The sequence below is a fragment of the Octopus bimaculoides genome, chromosome 18, assembly GCF_046866305.1.
Source record: "Octopus bimaculoides isolate indiv1 chromosome 18, ASM4686630v1, whole genome shotgun sequence".
Classification (NCBI taxonomy): Eukaryota; Metazoa; Mollusca; class Cephalopoda; order Octopoda; family Octopodidae; genus Octopus; species Octopus bimaculoides.
The window spans coordinates 38,546,402-38,561,598 of record NC_142945.1 but is presented as its reverse complement, the minus strand read 5'-3'; the positions used below and the strand labels follow the sequence as shown (position 1 = coordinate 38,561,598).

Sequence of the window (15,197 nt, the reverse complement as noted above, 5' to 3'; positions counted from 1 at the left end):
TGGATGGATATCCTCTGTCTGTCACACATTGCATTCTTTCATCCATTCTTATGGCTCATCACTCAATGACTCCCACCTCTTCTGGCTTTCCACTGTGCGAAGCTTTCAGTATGACTGAAGATGGCAGTGGACCTCTTTATCATTCCTCCTCCTCCTCCTCCTCCTCCTCCTCCTCCTCCTCCTCCTCTTCCTCCTCCTCCTCCTCCTCCTCTTCCACCTCTTCCTCCTCCTCTTCCTCCTCCTCTTCCTCCTCCTCTTCCTCCTCCTCTTCCTCCTTCTCTTCCTCCTCCTCTTCTTCCTCCTCTTCCTCCTCTTCCTCCTCTTCCTCCTCCTCATCTTCCTCCTCCTCCTCTTCTCCGCCTCCCCTTCCTCCTCCTCCTCCTCCTCTTCCTCCCCTTCCTCCTCCTCCCCTTCCTCCTCCTCCTCCTCCTCCTCCTCCACTTCCTCCTCTTCCTCCTCTTCCTCCTCTTCCTCCTCCTCCTCCTCCTCCTCCTCCTCCTCCTCCTCCTCTTCCTCCTCCTCGTCCTCCTCTTCCTCCTCTTCTTCTTCTTCCTCCTCCTCCTCCTCCTCCTCCTCCTCCTCCTCTTCCTCCTCCTCCTCCTCCTCTTCCTCTTCCTCCTCCTCCTCTTCCTCCTCCTCCTCGTCCTCTTCCTCCTCTTCCTCCTCTTCCTCCTCTTCCTCCTCTTCCTCCTCTTCCTCCTCTTCCTCCTCCTCCCCCTTCACCCCCTCCTCCCCCTTTCCCTTCCCCTCCCCCTCTTCCGCCTCCCACTCCCCCTCACCACTCCTCTGTGCAGTTCCCAAGTACAGGGCATTTTCCCGACCACCACCCCCTTCACTCAGCTCCACCTTGTAATCTCTGAATAGGTCACTACATTGGCTCACATGTGCCCTCTCCACTCTACCTTCTCCTCACCCTCCGGTACTGCCAGTACACTCTTGCACATTCTCTTCCATGCAGCCTTGACTTCTGTCATTGCTCTTATCCCCCGAGCATATTCTGCCATCTCAGTCATATTCTGCCATCTCAGTCATGTTGCCTTGAATATACCTACCCATCTCCGAATACTGAATCCTCCTATTACTCTAGCCCTTATCACATATCACTCTTATCTCTATCATTCATGCCTCTATCACTAATGCTTCTCACTCTGTAAAGAGGCAGGAGAGGTGTACAGAGATGTGGTGAAGTCCTTTTTAGTGGTGCTGAGGACAGGGGTACTCTCTAGTGCTGGTGTCAAGGAAACCGTACCCAATACATTCTGTAAACTGCGAGGTTGTGAGGGGCCTTTAGTCATGTCAAGGGCATGAGACATCTCTAGCGTTAGTACCACATGCTACCACACGATACCATGTGGTATCACATGGTACCACAAGGTACCACGATAAAGGCACACAGTACATTCGGCAAAGTAGTAGGTGTCAGGAAGTGTATCCAAAGATGGAGTGCAAGCATGTATTCAGAAGTATGCCTTGAATATATGCTGACAACCCATCCAACCCGTGCCAGCATGGAAAGCAGACATAAAATGATGAAGATGATGATGATGATTATGATGATGGTAATGTAGATTAAGATCATTTTCAAACAATAAACAGATCTGCTTTGGCAGTTATTTTTAACAACGTATTATTATTAGCTTGCTGTTGGTTCATAGGCTTATGTGACATCTCCATAAACCAGAGAGGGAAACAGGAAAAAAAAATAAAACATAAACAAAAGCAACAGAACACAATCATTACTTTGTATTATATAGAAGACACCCAACCAATCGGAGAGGACGCTTGCAGGCTGCTTCTTCACTTTACTCACAAAGTGGGTTGTGTTTACGCAATGTACATTAGGGTCAACGTTGGACTGGGTCTCCAAGGGGGCCACACTTGACGATTCAGCCACAGATCCCTTCCGTCCTACTCCTCTCTCTGGAGAACCTGGTGAATAGAGGACACGAAAGAAACAGAATTAATGCTGAGATGATGAGGATGATGGTGATGGCAGCGATGAGAATGATGACGATGATGATGACGATGACGATGGTGGTGGTGGTGGGTCGGAGTGGATAGTGATGGGGCGATAGTGGGAGTGGTAGTGGTGTTTCTGATGGTAGTGATAGTTGTGATGGTGAAGATGTTGCTGTTGCTGCTGCTGCTGCTGATGATGATGGTGGTTGTGGTGGTAGTGATGATGATGATGATGACAACGGTGTTGTTAGTGGTGGTGATGATGGTGATGAATATAATGATGATGATGATGATGATGATGATGATGATGATGATGATTATGATGGTGGTGGTTGCAGTGATGAAGAGGGCAATGACAATGACTGATGATGATGATGACGATGATGCTGTTTAGCAAGCGGTGGAGGTGGAGAAGAGGAGGAAGGGGAGAGGAGGAGAGGCGCTGAGAGGGACGAGGATTGCAATGAAATTGTTGATGATGTTGAGAAGGAGAAGTTGCGTACCCAAAGGCAGTGGTGGTGGTGGTGGTGGTGGTGGGGGTGTTGGGGGTTGGATCAAAGAACAAAGATGAAGAGAGAAAGTGGAGAAAAGCAGGAGAAGTAGATGGAAGAATGAGTGAGGAAAGAGAAAGTTGGAAGGGAAAGAAAGAGGAATAGAAGAGGAGGAGGAAAAGGAAGACATCACTCTGACCCCCTTGGCCCCACCCTTTTCTGTGACTGGCCAGATCCTCTTCTTGTATACCCAGCATCAGCATCAGTTCCTGCTGTTGCTCTTGTGCACATTGGGCAGCAAGTTGATACCACTGGCCTCTGCTAACTGCAGTTTTCTCTGCATAGGTACAGGCATGGCTGTGTGGTAAGAAGCTTGCTTCCCAACCACATAGTTCTAGGTTCAGTCCCATTGCGTGGCACCTTGGGCAAATGTCTTTTACTACAGCCTCGGACTGACCAAAGCCTTGCAAGTGGATTTGGTAGACAGAAACTGAAAGAAGCCTGTCGTATATATATATATATATATATATGTATTGTTATATAGGTGTGACTGTGTGGTAAGAAGCTTGCTTCCCAACCTCATGGTTCTGGGTTCAGTTCCACTGCATGGAACTCTGCCCAAGTGTCTTCTACTGTAGCAGCCCTAGGCTGACCAAAGCATTGTAAGGGGATTTGGTAGATGGAAACTGAAAGAAGCCCGTCGTATATATATATATATATATATATATATATAATATAAATGATATAAGAGCATATGCATGTATGCATACATATATGTACATACCTACATCTACATGTATATATAGATGCATATCCGAGTACAAGACGTCAAAAAAAGAACGGGAACATGAGTAAAGCACAAAAAATGGACTTTTTTTTACAGACAACAGAATGAACACATAGGAAAACAGACGAGCCACTTATGGAACTTTTCCTTCATCAGCTGCCTCTATTCTAAACTAGGCGTTTTGAAGATGAGGCAGAATGCGCTCTTAGAATAGCTCTTCCTGCCAAGTGGATTAATCTGCTAAGTGGAGGGTTCCAAGGTAGCAAACAAAAACCAAGACAGGAAAAATTAAACAGTGAACACAACATTAAAAGGCCGTTAAGCTGAACGCGATGAGATATTGAACGCTGTGATGTGACGAAGCTGAAAGGAGAGAGACAGTAGTTTCGTCTTACCTTTATGCTGGCCGAAGGGAGAAAGGAAGAGGTGACCACAGGTCACATGTGATCAACGAGGAGTGGTAGAGAGAGGAAAAGGGAGGAAGTGGAACAAAGGTGTGCGACGAGAGACAGGGAGGAAGAGTAAGAGAGAGATATGTATAGCAGTGAAGGGGAAAAGCAAGGACAACAGAAGGAAGCAGAACGAGAGGGGGAGATTACATTAACCGCAGTACTCAACTGGTACTTATTTTATCAACCCCAAAAAGATGAAAGGTAAAATCGACCTTGGCAGAATTTGAACTCAGAATGTGAAGATGGATGAAATGCTGCGCAGCATGTTACCCAGCATGCAAACGATTCTGCCAGCTCACCACCTTATGTATGTCCATATATGGACATACTAATGACTCTTCCATTGTATAGTTCAGTTTTCACACATGGTCTCAGATCATTTTCCAAAATAAAGACAATTCCTAAAATATTTTGTTTTCCAGCAAATTATTTTGAATTTTGGGTTCTACTTAACGTATCACCTTCTACACATACAAGTGGTATGACTAATGACATCACATATTTAAAATGAAGTTTTGTAAATGTGTTATCCACAGTTATCCACTCTCCTTGCGAAGAGGAATACGATCCCGAGGATTAGGTCCGGTTCCTGAGCATTTCGCGGTTTCACCATTCGTTTATGGCATGAACTTACACTTGCATGGCTTAAGCTTTGAGACAAGCATATGACTACTGGCAGGATCAACCAGGTATCATCACGATTCAATCATTCGACGATGCAGGGCAGTGAACATGTCATACATCCAGTGTATGGGTTATATGAAAAATAATGTCTTTTATAAGGAAAATAAATGTGAAATATGAGCCGATGAATGAGGAGTATTTAAGTAATCATTTGATCTGCTAGAAATAGCAGCCAAATTTCCTACAAAATCTCATGCTACTTGTCTTCAAGAAAGAGTGACACAGGGGATAATGTATGAAAAAAGGATGGGATGGTCGTGGCTGGAACGTTTTTTATCTGGGCTGACTGGGGTTAAAGGATATCAATAATGAGAAAATGTAGTTAAAAATATGGCTTATACGAAACCAGTGAAATGAATGAAAGGAAAAATAAAACGCATTAGAAAAACATTGAAATACATATTATACACTACAAACACATACTCATACACACACTCCCACGTGCATATACACATACACACACATATTAACATCCATTACACATATATATATATATACACACATACATATAATGATTTCAAATTTTGCGTCTTCCGCTTTCCACAACTCAGAGTTGCAGAAAGAGGAATACATTAAAAGCACTTCATTTGTGTGATGATAGACTTAAACAAAGCAATCAATAAACAATAAATGTACTAATTAACAATTAAGAAATGAATTATGACTGGTGAGTGTTTTTATTAGCAGAACGACCCTCTCTAAGTACATCACTAACTTTTATGAGCGCTTTGGTTATTATTGATTTCTGATATTGATCCAATGTCACAGAATTTTTGGCAAAGGAACAGTTGATAATATCAACTTCAATACCTGGACTGTGCTTTCAGATTTGTTTATAGATTCTTATTGGTAGAATGAAAGGTAAAATCAATGTTGATGAGATTTGAACTTTGAACAAAAACTGACACAAACGGAATATTGTAAAGTGTTTGTTCTGACACTCTATCAATTCTATACAGCCTTTAGTTTAGTTAATCCTTTGCCAATTCTGTGTATCACATATCTCTGCTGAAATAAACTGCTTTTGTTTCAATTAATTTTGAAAATGATGAAGAATTTAGTGAAATAACTTTGTCGTTATTTAACTAGTATTAGGAGCTTATATTGATTTCAAATTTTGGTATAAAGCCAGCAAGTTCAAGGGAGGGGGTAAGTCGATTACATTGATCCTAGCATTCAATTGGTACTTATTTTATCAGTCCCGAAAGGATGAAAAGCAAAGTCAACCTCAGCAGAATTTGAACTCAGAACATAAGCATTTTGTTTGGCGTACCACAATTCTGTCAGCTCACGACCTTATGTTGTAGTTTTTATATTGCTTTCAAGTTTTGGTACAAGGACAACAAGTTTGGTGGATGGTGGGGGGGGGGGGGATAAGTTGATTACATCAAGCTCAGTATTTAACTGGTACTTATTTTATCAACCCCAGAAGGACGAAAGGCAAAGTAAACGTTGGTAGCATTTGAATTTAGAACATAAAGACAGACAAAATGCTTCACAGCATTTTGTCTGGAATACTAATGATTCTTTTCAACTCTAGGCACAAGGCCTGAAATTTCTGGGGAGAAGGCCAGTCAATAAGATCGACCCCAGTATGCAACTGGTACTTCATTTATCAACCCCCGTAAAGATGAAAGGCAAAATTGACCTCGGCGGAAACTGAACTCAGAACGTAAAACTGCTAAGCATTTCGCCCGGCGTGCTCACATTTCTGCCAGTTCATTGCCCTGTTTGGAATTTGTATTGGTTTCAAATTCTTTTCAAGCACAAGGCCAGCAATTTCAGGGAAGTGGGTAAGTCAGTTACATCAATCCCAGTGCTCGACTGGTGCTTATTTTATCGACTCCCAAAAGGAATTAAAGGCAAAGGTGACCTCAGTGGAATTTGAACTCAGAGCGTACAGACGGATCAAATGCTACTAAGCATTTTGCCCAGTGTGCTAATGCTTCTGCCAGCTCATGGTTCTATTTGGAACTTATGTCAACATGAAATTTTGATGAAGTAGATGTATACTGTCAACTTAATGTGACAGTCCCCTGAAGGGAATAATACTACTGTTGGTTAGACCTAGGAAGCTGCACCACTTCCTGTCGGCCTTGACACATTTCCTGTGTCCTTATGTTTACAAGGGGGAGACAAGCACCTCTACCCAGCTAAGCCTGCATCCAGAGACATGTTTCTGAGTCTTTGCTCGTCAACATAAGGACACAGGAAATGTGTCAAGGCTGACAGGAAGCAGTGCAGCTTCCTAGGTCTAACCAACATTAATATTATTCCCTTCAGGGGACTGTCACTTTAAGTTGACAGTATACAACTACTTCATCGTATCACTACTGCATAAATCTCTCTGAGAGATTTAGAAATGTAATTATTTCTAAATATGAAATTTTGGTGGAAAGATTTTATTTCAATCACTTTAAAACAGAAAGTATGTGGTAGTTGTGGTGTTGGTGGTAGTTGTGGTGTTGGCGGTAGTTGTGGTGTTGGTGGTAGTTGTGGTGTTGGTGGTAGTTGTGGTGTTGGTGGTAGTTGTGGTGTTGGTGGTAGTTGTGGTGTTGGTGGTAGTTGTGGTGTTGGCGGTAGTTGTGGTGTTGGTGGTAGTTGTGGTGTTGGTGGTAGTTGTGGTGTTGGTGGTAGTTGTGGTGTTGGTGGTAGTTGTGGTGTTTGTGGTAGTTGTGGTGTTGGTGGTAGTTGTGGTGTTGGTGGTAGTTGTGGTGTTGGTGGTAGTTGTGGTGATAGCAATGGTTGTAGTAGTGATGGTTATGCTGGTGGTGATTGTGGTGTTCAAACATCACATTCTACTTAGAACCCAGAGCTGTCTCAAACGGGTTGGTATGAAAAGGGTTAAACATTTCTTTAGGTTACGTGATAAAACCTTGAAGGTTAGAGAGGGGTGCCTTGGTAGCAGTCCTACTCATTGTGCATACAATTACTGTTACTATAACCATACACACTGTCACTGTAATTCCATCTTTCCATCAACCAGGTGTAAAAAGTAAATTAATGTAGCAGCCAGGTGTGCCTGCTCCTACTTACCTTTAACTAATTGTGTCACTGAAAACCAACTAATTAAACAATAATTAAGTTATGTGACACAATACTTTAATGATGTTAGTAATGTAATTGAGAATACATCTTGTAGTGTTGGTGCTTGGCAGTGGTATTGGTGGGGGTGGCAAAGCTGGAGATGGCTATGTTGGTAGTGGTGTTGCTGCTGTTGATGGTGTTGGTGGTGCTGGTGGAGGTTATGTTGGTGGTAGTGCTAGTGGTGATGTTTGGATTGGTTGTAGTAGGATTAGTGTAGTTGTTGTTGTTTGTGTAAATGGGGTGGTGGTTGTTATGGTGGTGGTGGTTGTGGTGTTGGTGGTAGTTGTGGTGTTGGTGGTGGTTGTGGTGCTGGTGATGGTTGTGGTTGTGGTGTTGGTTGTGGTGCTGGTGGTGGTTGTGTTGATGGTGGTGGTTGTAGTAGTGATGGTTGTGCTGGTGGTGATTGTGGTGTTGGTAGTGATTGTGTTGGTGGTGGTTGTGCTGGTGGTAGTAGTATTGGCAGTAGTTGTGCCAATACCACCAACTCCAACACAGCCACCACCAGCACAACTACACTAACACTACCACCACCAATTCAAACATCACATTCTACTGTCTTAAAAAGAAGACATATTAGATAATGTATTGGAAGTTTTGACAATCCCATCATTTTTTTAATATTCAGATACACTATATCTGAAAATAAAAAATGATGGGATGGCCACAGCAGGAATGACTTTGATTGCAAGTCTATCTAGCAGTATTAACCTGGGGCTAAACTCCACCCCCACATAACTTGATCAGGGCTGGTAAGCTGGAAGGCTGCACCAGATTCCAGTCTGATTTGGCATGGTTTTCTACAGTTGGATGCCCTTCCTAATGCCAACCACTCTGAGAATGTAATGGGTGCTTTTACATGCCACTGGCATGGGTGCCATTTGCATGACACCAGTATCTGCCACGACTGCGATTTTGCTCAGCTTGATGAGTCTTCTTCTCAAGCACGACATAATGCCAAAGGTCTCGGTCATTGTCTCCGTGAGGCTCAATGCTTGAAAGGAACTCAACCACTTTGCCTTCGTGAGGTCTATCATTAAACTGGCACTTATTTTATCGACCCCTTAAGGATGAAAGGTAAAGTCAACCTCGGCAGAATTTGAACTCAAAATCTGAAGACAGATGAAATGCTGCTAAGTATTTTGCCTGGCCTACCAACAATTCTGCCAGCTCGCCACCTTTATGAACAACTATTGATAGAACCCTATCTATTAGACTTATCCAAAATAATTAGATCAATTAATGGACAGTCTAAGGCAGTGAGCTGGAAGAATCGTTAGCATGCTGGGCAAAATGCTTAGCGGCATTTCGTCCATCTTCACATTCTGAGTTCAAATTCCGCGGAGGTCGACTTTGTTTTTCATCCTTCCAGCGTCGATAAAATAAGTACGAGTCGAACACTGGGGTTGATGTAATCAACTTACTCTCTCCCTAAAATTGCTGGCCTTGTGCCAAAATTTGAAATCAATTAATGGACAGTCTGCTGAGTACACTGTATGTAAATAATCTGGCTATGAATGGATATAAAACACTCTGTTTTATTGACTCATTGTAGGGGTGAGTTAACTGGAGAGTTTTCTGTGTGGTTAAGTGACCTGGGAGATATAGCAATCAAATATCTCTCAAATCACAATCTGCCATTTTGAAAATGTAAAGAAAGGAAAGAGATATTGGCTAAAGTAGTTGTTGCTATACCATGGCTGAAAAGAAAAAAAGAAAGAAAGATGGGATTTTTGTAGCTGGAATCCTTTTAGCACAGTGGTTCTCAACTGGCGTCCATGTAAAATTTTCCTGTTAGAATTTGGTTATACTGCTACAGCAGGGGTTGGGGAACTTTTTTAATTAATTACCCCAAAATATATTTATTTACGCTGACATTACCCCCTTAAGTTGAAAGGAAGAAAATCATAGATAACAAGGAACACATTTTTTTATATAATTTTACATATGTTTAATGAGTCCTCATTACCCTCAAGAATTTCATTTTTACCCCACTTGGGGTAATTTACCCCAGTTCACTGACCCCTATCCTACAGTACACAAAATATTTTAACAATTTTTTTTTACACAGTTCCTTATAATATTTAATTCTACAAATTTAATGGGACTTTTTATAACATTGAATGCTTCATAGGGTCCTGTAGAAGAAATAGGAATCAAAGGGGATCCAAAGGCAAAGGGGCTGCATAGGCAAAAAAATGGTTCAGGATCACTGTTCTCAACCAATGTTTTTGCCTCCGGCCATACCCAGCCTGAATATTCTGCCTGTAGCATGTTCATCCTAGTCAGATCTGGCCTCTCAAACCTACTCTACAATGTCATTCTAAAAACAAACAATCACAAAATCTCACAGCTATGAGATAATGCATGATTAATTCAAAACAATGTGAATAAATGAGGATTACATTTGACAGGATAATCTGAATGCTATGGGGTCATCAATCTGCTTGATTAAGGGTGATCCTGATCAATTTATTTGTGGGAATATTTTCAGCAAGTGATATGTATATATATATATATATATATATATATATATATATATATATCACTCTTACTCTCTACACTCTTACTCTCCTACTCTCTACACTCTTACTCTCTTACTCTCTCACCCTTACTCTCTCACTCTCTTCCCCTCTCTCTCACTCTCTTTCTCTTCCTCTCTTTCTCTTCCTCTCTTTCTCTTCCTCTCTTTCTCTTCCTCTCATTCTCCCCCCCATACCCACCTTCCCCTCTTTCTCTCCCCCATACCCACCTTCCCCCTCTCTCAATCCACCTTCCCTCTCTTATACCCACTCTCTCTCCTCTCTTCCTCTCCCCTCCCATACCCATCTTCCCCCTCTCTTACATCCACCTTCCCCTTCTCCCTCCTCGTCAACACCCCCTCATAAGCTCATCCCACCACACCCCAACACACTCCTACTCTACCTTCCCACTCCACCCCATCCAATTCCTTACACCCACCACCCACCCCTACCCACATACCCCACCCTACCCACAGACCCCTACCTCTACCCCACCCTCAGCCTAACCCACACTCCACCCATGCCTTCCCCACCTCCCAACACCCTCACATCACACCACACCAATACCCTCGCATCACACCACGCACACCACACCAATACCCTCGCATCACACCACGCACACACTACAACTGACCAACTACTTTCTCCCTTTCTCCCTTCCCCATTTTCACACTACATACGTCAAGATCACCAGCATTCTACCTCCCACACACAGCCCCTCGTTCCCGATCACCGTTTGTTATCTCCCCCTTTCTTAGCTCTCCTGAAATAAGAATTTCTAACTTCCGGTCAGTCATTGTTATGATCGGCCATTATTATGATTGACCATTGACTGAACACTATTCAATTTTTTTTTCTCTGTGTTTTTCTCCTTGTCTCCGTATTCTTTCTGTTGAAGAGCGTAGCTCGAAACGTCAAAGACTTTCCGTATTCCCGAGCGTCATACTAATATATACTTTTGTTATTTACACCACCTGTCCTCGTCTGTTGTTATTATTTGTATATTCTCCCATATATATATATATATATATATATATATATATATATATATATATATATATATATATATATATATATTGAAATCCAGATTATTTCATGAAAAAAAAAGTACACGCTTGTAAGTGTTTTAATTAAAAAAATGTTAATTTTTGTCAAAATGAAATCATTTAATGTATTCAGATATTAAAAAGAAATATTTATCAAAGGCGCAGGAGTGGCTGTGTGGTAAGTAGCTTGCTTACAAACCACATGGTTCCGGATTCAGTCCCACTGCGTGGCACCTTGGGCAAGTAGCTTCTACTATAGCCTCGGGCCGACTAAAGCCTTGTGAGTGGATTTGGTAGATGGAAACTGAAAGAAGCCTGTCGTATATATGTATATGTATATATATATGTGTGTGTGTTTGTCCCCCCAACATCGCTTGACAACTGATGCTGGTGTGTTTACGTCCCCATCACTTGGCAGTTCGGCAAAAAAGACCGATAGAATAAGTAGTAGGCTTACAAAGAATAATTCCGGGGGTCGATTTGCTCGACTAAAAGCAGTGCTCCAGCATGGCCGCAGTCAAATGACTGAAACAAGTAAAAGAGTAACAAATATTTAATTTAAGTTTGATTATATTGTTGTTCTCTAATTCTATGAATTTTAAAAATTATATTGGTTTTAAATTTTGGCACAAGGCCAGCAATTTTGGGGGAGGGTATGAGTCGATTACATCAACTCCAGGGTTCAACTGGTACATAATTTTATTGACCCCCGGAAGGAAGAAAGGCAAAGTTGACCTTGGCAGAATTTGAACTCAGGATTTAGCGATAGATGAAATGCTAAGCATTTTTCCCAGTGTGTTAATAATTCTGCCAGTTTTCCGTCTTAACCCTTAAATTTATACTGATTTCAAATTTTGGCACAAAGCCAGCCATTTTGAGAGATGAGATAAGTCGATTACATCAATCCCCAGTGTTTAATTGCTACTTATTTTATTGACCCTAGAAGGAAGAAGAGCGAAGTGCTCAGCAGAATTTGAACTCAGAGTGTAAAGACACTTAGCATTTTGCTGGGTGTGTTAACAATTCTGCCAGCTTACCACCCTAATTTTTAAAAAGTATATTACCAGCAAATCTATTTGATGCTGCTAGATTTAATTTTAACCATTCTTTCAGAACTGTTTTAAATACCGCAGGAAGTAAAGTTTATTTAAAGTTTATCCTAAGTTTATAATATGTGCATAATATACAATGCAATATGTGATGAAGTTTATATGTACTGCATGATTGATATCTTTGGCAAAGTTTAAGCTATTGTGTGATATATTTTTAATCAAAGATATAATAGAGTATTCATACTAAAGTTAATTTACTGTGATATCTATGGTCAAATTTACCAATTGTGTGATATCTGCGATAAAGTTCAATCTCTTGTATGTCATTCATGATAAAGTTTTACCCAAGAGTTGATATCTATGATAAAGTTTAAGCTATTGTGTGAAATCTGTGATAATTTTTATTCATTGCTTATACTTGGATTAAGTTCATAGTGAAATTAATTTATTATAACATCTACAGTTGAGTTTTACATTGCATGATACCTGCATTAAAGTTTATTCTTTTGTGATATATCTGAAATGAAGTTTATCCTATTGAGTGATACCTGTAGTATTATATCTGAGGAAAAATTTAACCTACATTGTAAAATAATATTTGACTAAAGTTTAATTTACTGTTTGATATTTGTGGTCCTCCAAGTTTCACTTATTGTGTGATATTTGTGATAAAGAGTATTCTAAAGTGTGTTATCCATAGTAAAGTTAATTTACTGTGTGGCATCTATGGTCAAGTTCATCTCTAGTAATATATATATATATATATATATATATATATATATATATATATATATATATATATATATATATATATATATATATGTAAAGTTTATTTCTACAGCATGATATAATATTCATACGAAAGTCAATTTACTTTGAGGTATTTGTGATCAAGTTTTATCTATCACATGATATCTGATAAAATTTAGTATATTGAGTGATATCTATGGTAAAATTTGTGCTATTGTGTAATATCAATAAACGAAAGTTTACCCATGGCTATGTGGTTAAGAAGCTTGCTTTGTGACCATAGGGTTTAGGGTTCAGTCCCACTATGCAGTACCTTGAGGAAATGTCTTCTTCTTTTGCCCCTGGCCAACCAAAGCCTTGTGAATGAACTTGGTAGATGGAAACTATGAGGAAGCTTGTTATATATATAAGTGTGTGTGTTTGTTGTGTTTGTTTTCTACGAATGCTTGACAGCTTGAGTTGGTTTGTTTACATCTCTATAACTTAGTGGTTGAACAAAAGACACTGACAGAATAAGTTCCAGACTTAAAATAAGTACTGAGGTTGATTTATTCAACTAAACCCTTCAAGGTGGTGCTCCAGCATGATCACAGTCCAGTGACTGAAACAAACAAAAAAACAAACAACAAAAAAGTAGAGAAATAGCTCTGAAGGTTCTCCAAAGATTCAATGCCATCTGAAAAAAAATGGTTTGTAAGAGGAGATTATGTGAGAAAGACAGAAGAGCAATTGAGGGATAAAGAATCTGTTACCATGGTAACCAGAATTGCAAAGAAGACAGCTTACCAACATTGTCCGTGTGTTGTGGAGACAAGCCATCATGGCCCAACGAATTCCGTTGATCGATTTCAGTTTTAGATTCAGGTGTGCTTGGTGTGGGAATAACAAGGACTCCAGCAGCAATATTCCTGATGCTTGTTCTAAATGTAGTGGTGGTGGTAGTGGTACTAGTGGAAGCAGTAGTCGTTGTTGTAGTAGTAGTGGTAGTAGCTACTGTGGTTGATGATGCTGTTGATGAAGATGGCGCCGATGTTCTCCATTTATTATGGAATGGTCTCATTGTAAGAATTGCTTTCATTTTGTGTAAAGGACCACTGTTATTGAATTGTCTTCCTGAACCCCTGTCTCTGCTGTCTTCTCCGCTGCTATCATACTGCTCTTTTATTCCCAGGTGAATTGGTTCCTGGTGCTGGTGGGGATGTTGGTGAAGGTGATGATGATGAAGAGGGTGATGGGATGGCCAAGTCTGTGAGTTAATGTGGCTTTCTGTAAACTTTCTAATCAGTTCGTTCTTGAGAATACGCTTCGGTGCTGGATTGGAATAAATAAACCATATATATGTATGTATGTATGTATATATATATATATATATATATATATATATATATATATATATATACATACACACACATATATATATATATATAAAATAAAACTTTCGTAAACAAAGCAGTTAGGAAAAGGTCATGTTACAAAAGAAATTGCTCTAAATCATGGAACATCTTGCAGATATTCTATTTGGAATCTGCACCAAATACACAGTAAAAAAGAAAAAAAAAGCAACAAATAGCAGAAAGAGCCCATGATACAGAGAGAAAGAGAGAGAGAGGGGGAGAGAGAGAGGGGAGAGAGAGAGAGAGAGAGAGAGAGAGAGAGAGAGAGAGAGAGAGAGAGAGAGAGAGAAGGAAAGAGAGGGAGATAGAGAGAGGGAGAGAGAGAGGGAGGGAGAGAGGGAGAGAGAGAGGGAGAGAGAGAGAGAGAGGGAAAGAGAGAGAGGGAGTGAGAGAGAGAGAGAGGCAGTGAGAGAGAGAAAGAGAGAGATAGAGAGAGGGCAGAGAAAGAGAGAGATAGAGAGAGGGCAGAGAAAGAGAGAGATAGAGAGAGGGGAGAGAACGAGAGAAGGGAGAGATAGAGAGAGGGGAGAGAAAGAGAGAGGGGAGAGAAAGAGAGAGAGAGAGCAAGGAAAAGAGAAACAGACAGTAATAGTGCTATATATATATGTGTGTGTGTATGTATGTATGTGTGTGTGTATGTTTGTTTGTATGTATATATATGTGTGTATGTATGTGTGTGTATGTGTACGTGTATGTGTGTGTGTGTGTATGTGTGTGTGTGTGTGTGTGTATGAGTTCTGGAAGCGATGTGTATTCCACCTACACAGAACAAGAAAGCTTTTCGTACACTTGACCCCAACAAAGCAAACTACACCTATTCCTCCCATTTCCTCTTTTATGCACCATACTTACCTCTCACTCCTCAACCCTGTATCATTGCTATCCAGTCGCCACCACCCCTTTTAATATACCCAGGTTTTCACCTCTCACTTTATTCCCCTTTCCCACTCTCTATTCACACTTCTTTGGTAATGTC

General features: G+C 40.7%; 1 protein-coding gene across 2 annotated transcripts in view; it reads right to left on the bottom strand.

The window, feature by feature from the left end:
* Positions 1-15,197, bottom strand: part of LOC106876095 (uncharacterized) — a 181,110-nt gene that overhangs the window by 1,246 nt on the left and 164,667 nt on the right. The window contains exons 6-7 of one of the 2 annotated variants that reach the window (XM_089365999.1): positions 13,614-14,138; positions 1,741-1,929 (exon numbers count right to left, since the gene is read on the bottom strand). In XM_089365999.1, the coding sequence (XP_089222125.1) occupies positions 1,741-1,929; positions 13,614-14,138 (714 nt within the window). The remainder of the gene's footprint in view (positions 1-1,740; positions 1,930-13,613; positions 14,139-15,197) is intronic. The other variant, XM_089366000.1, reaches the window with a different exon arrangement.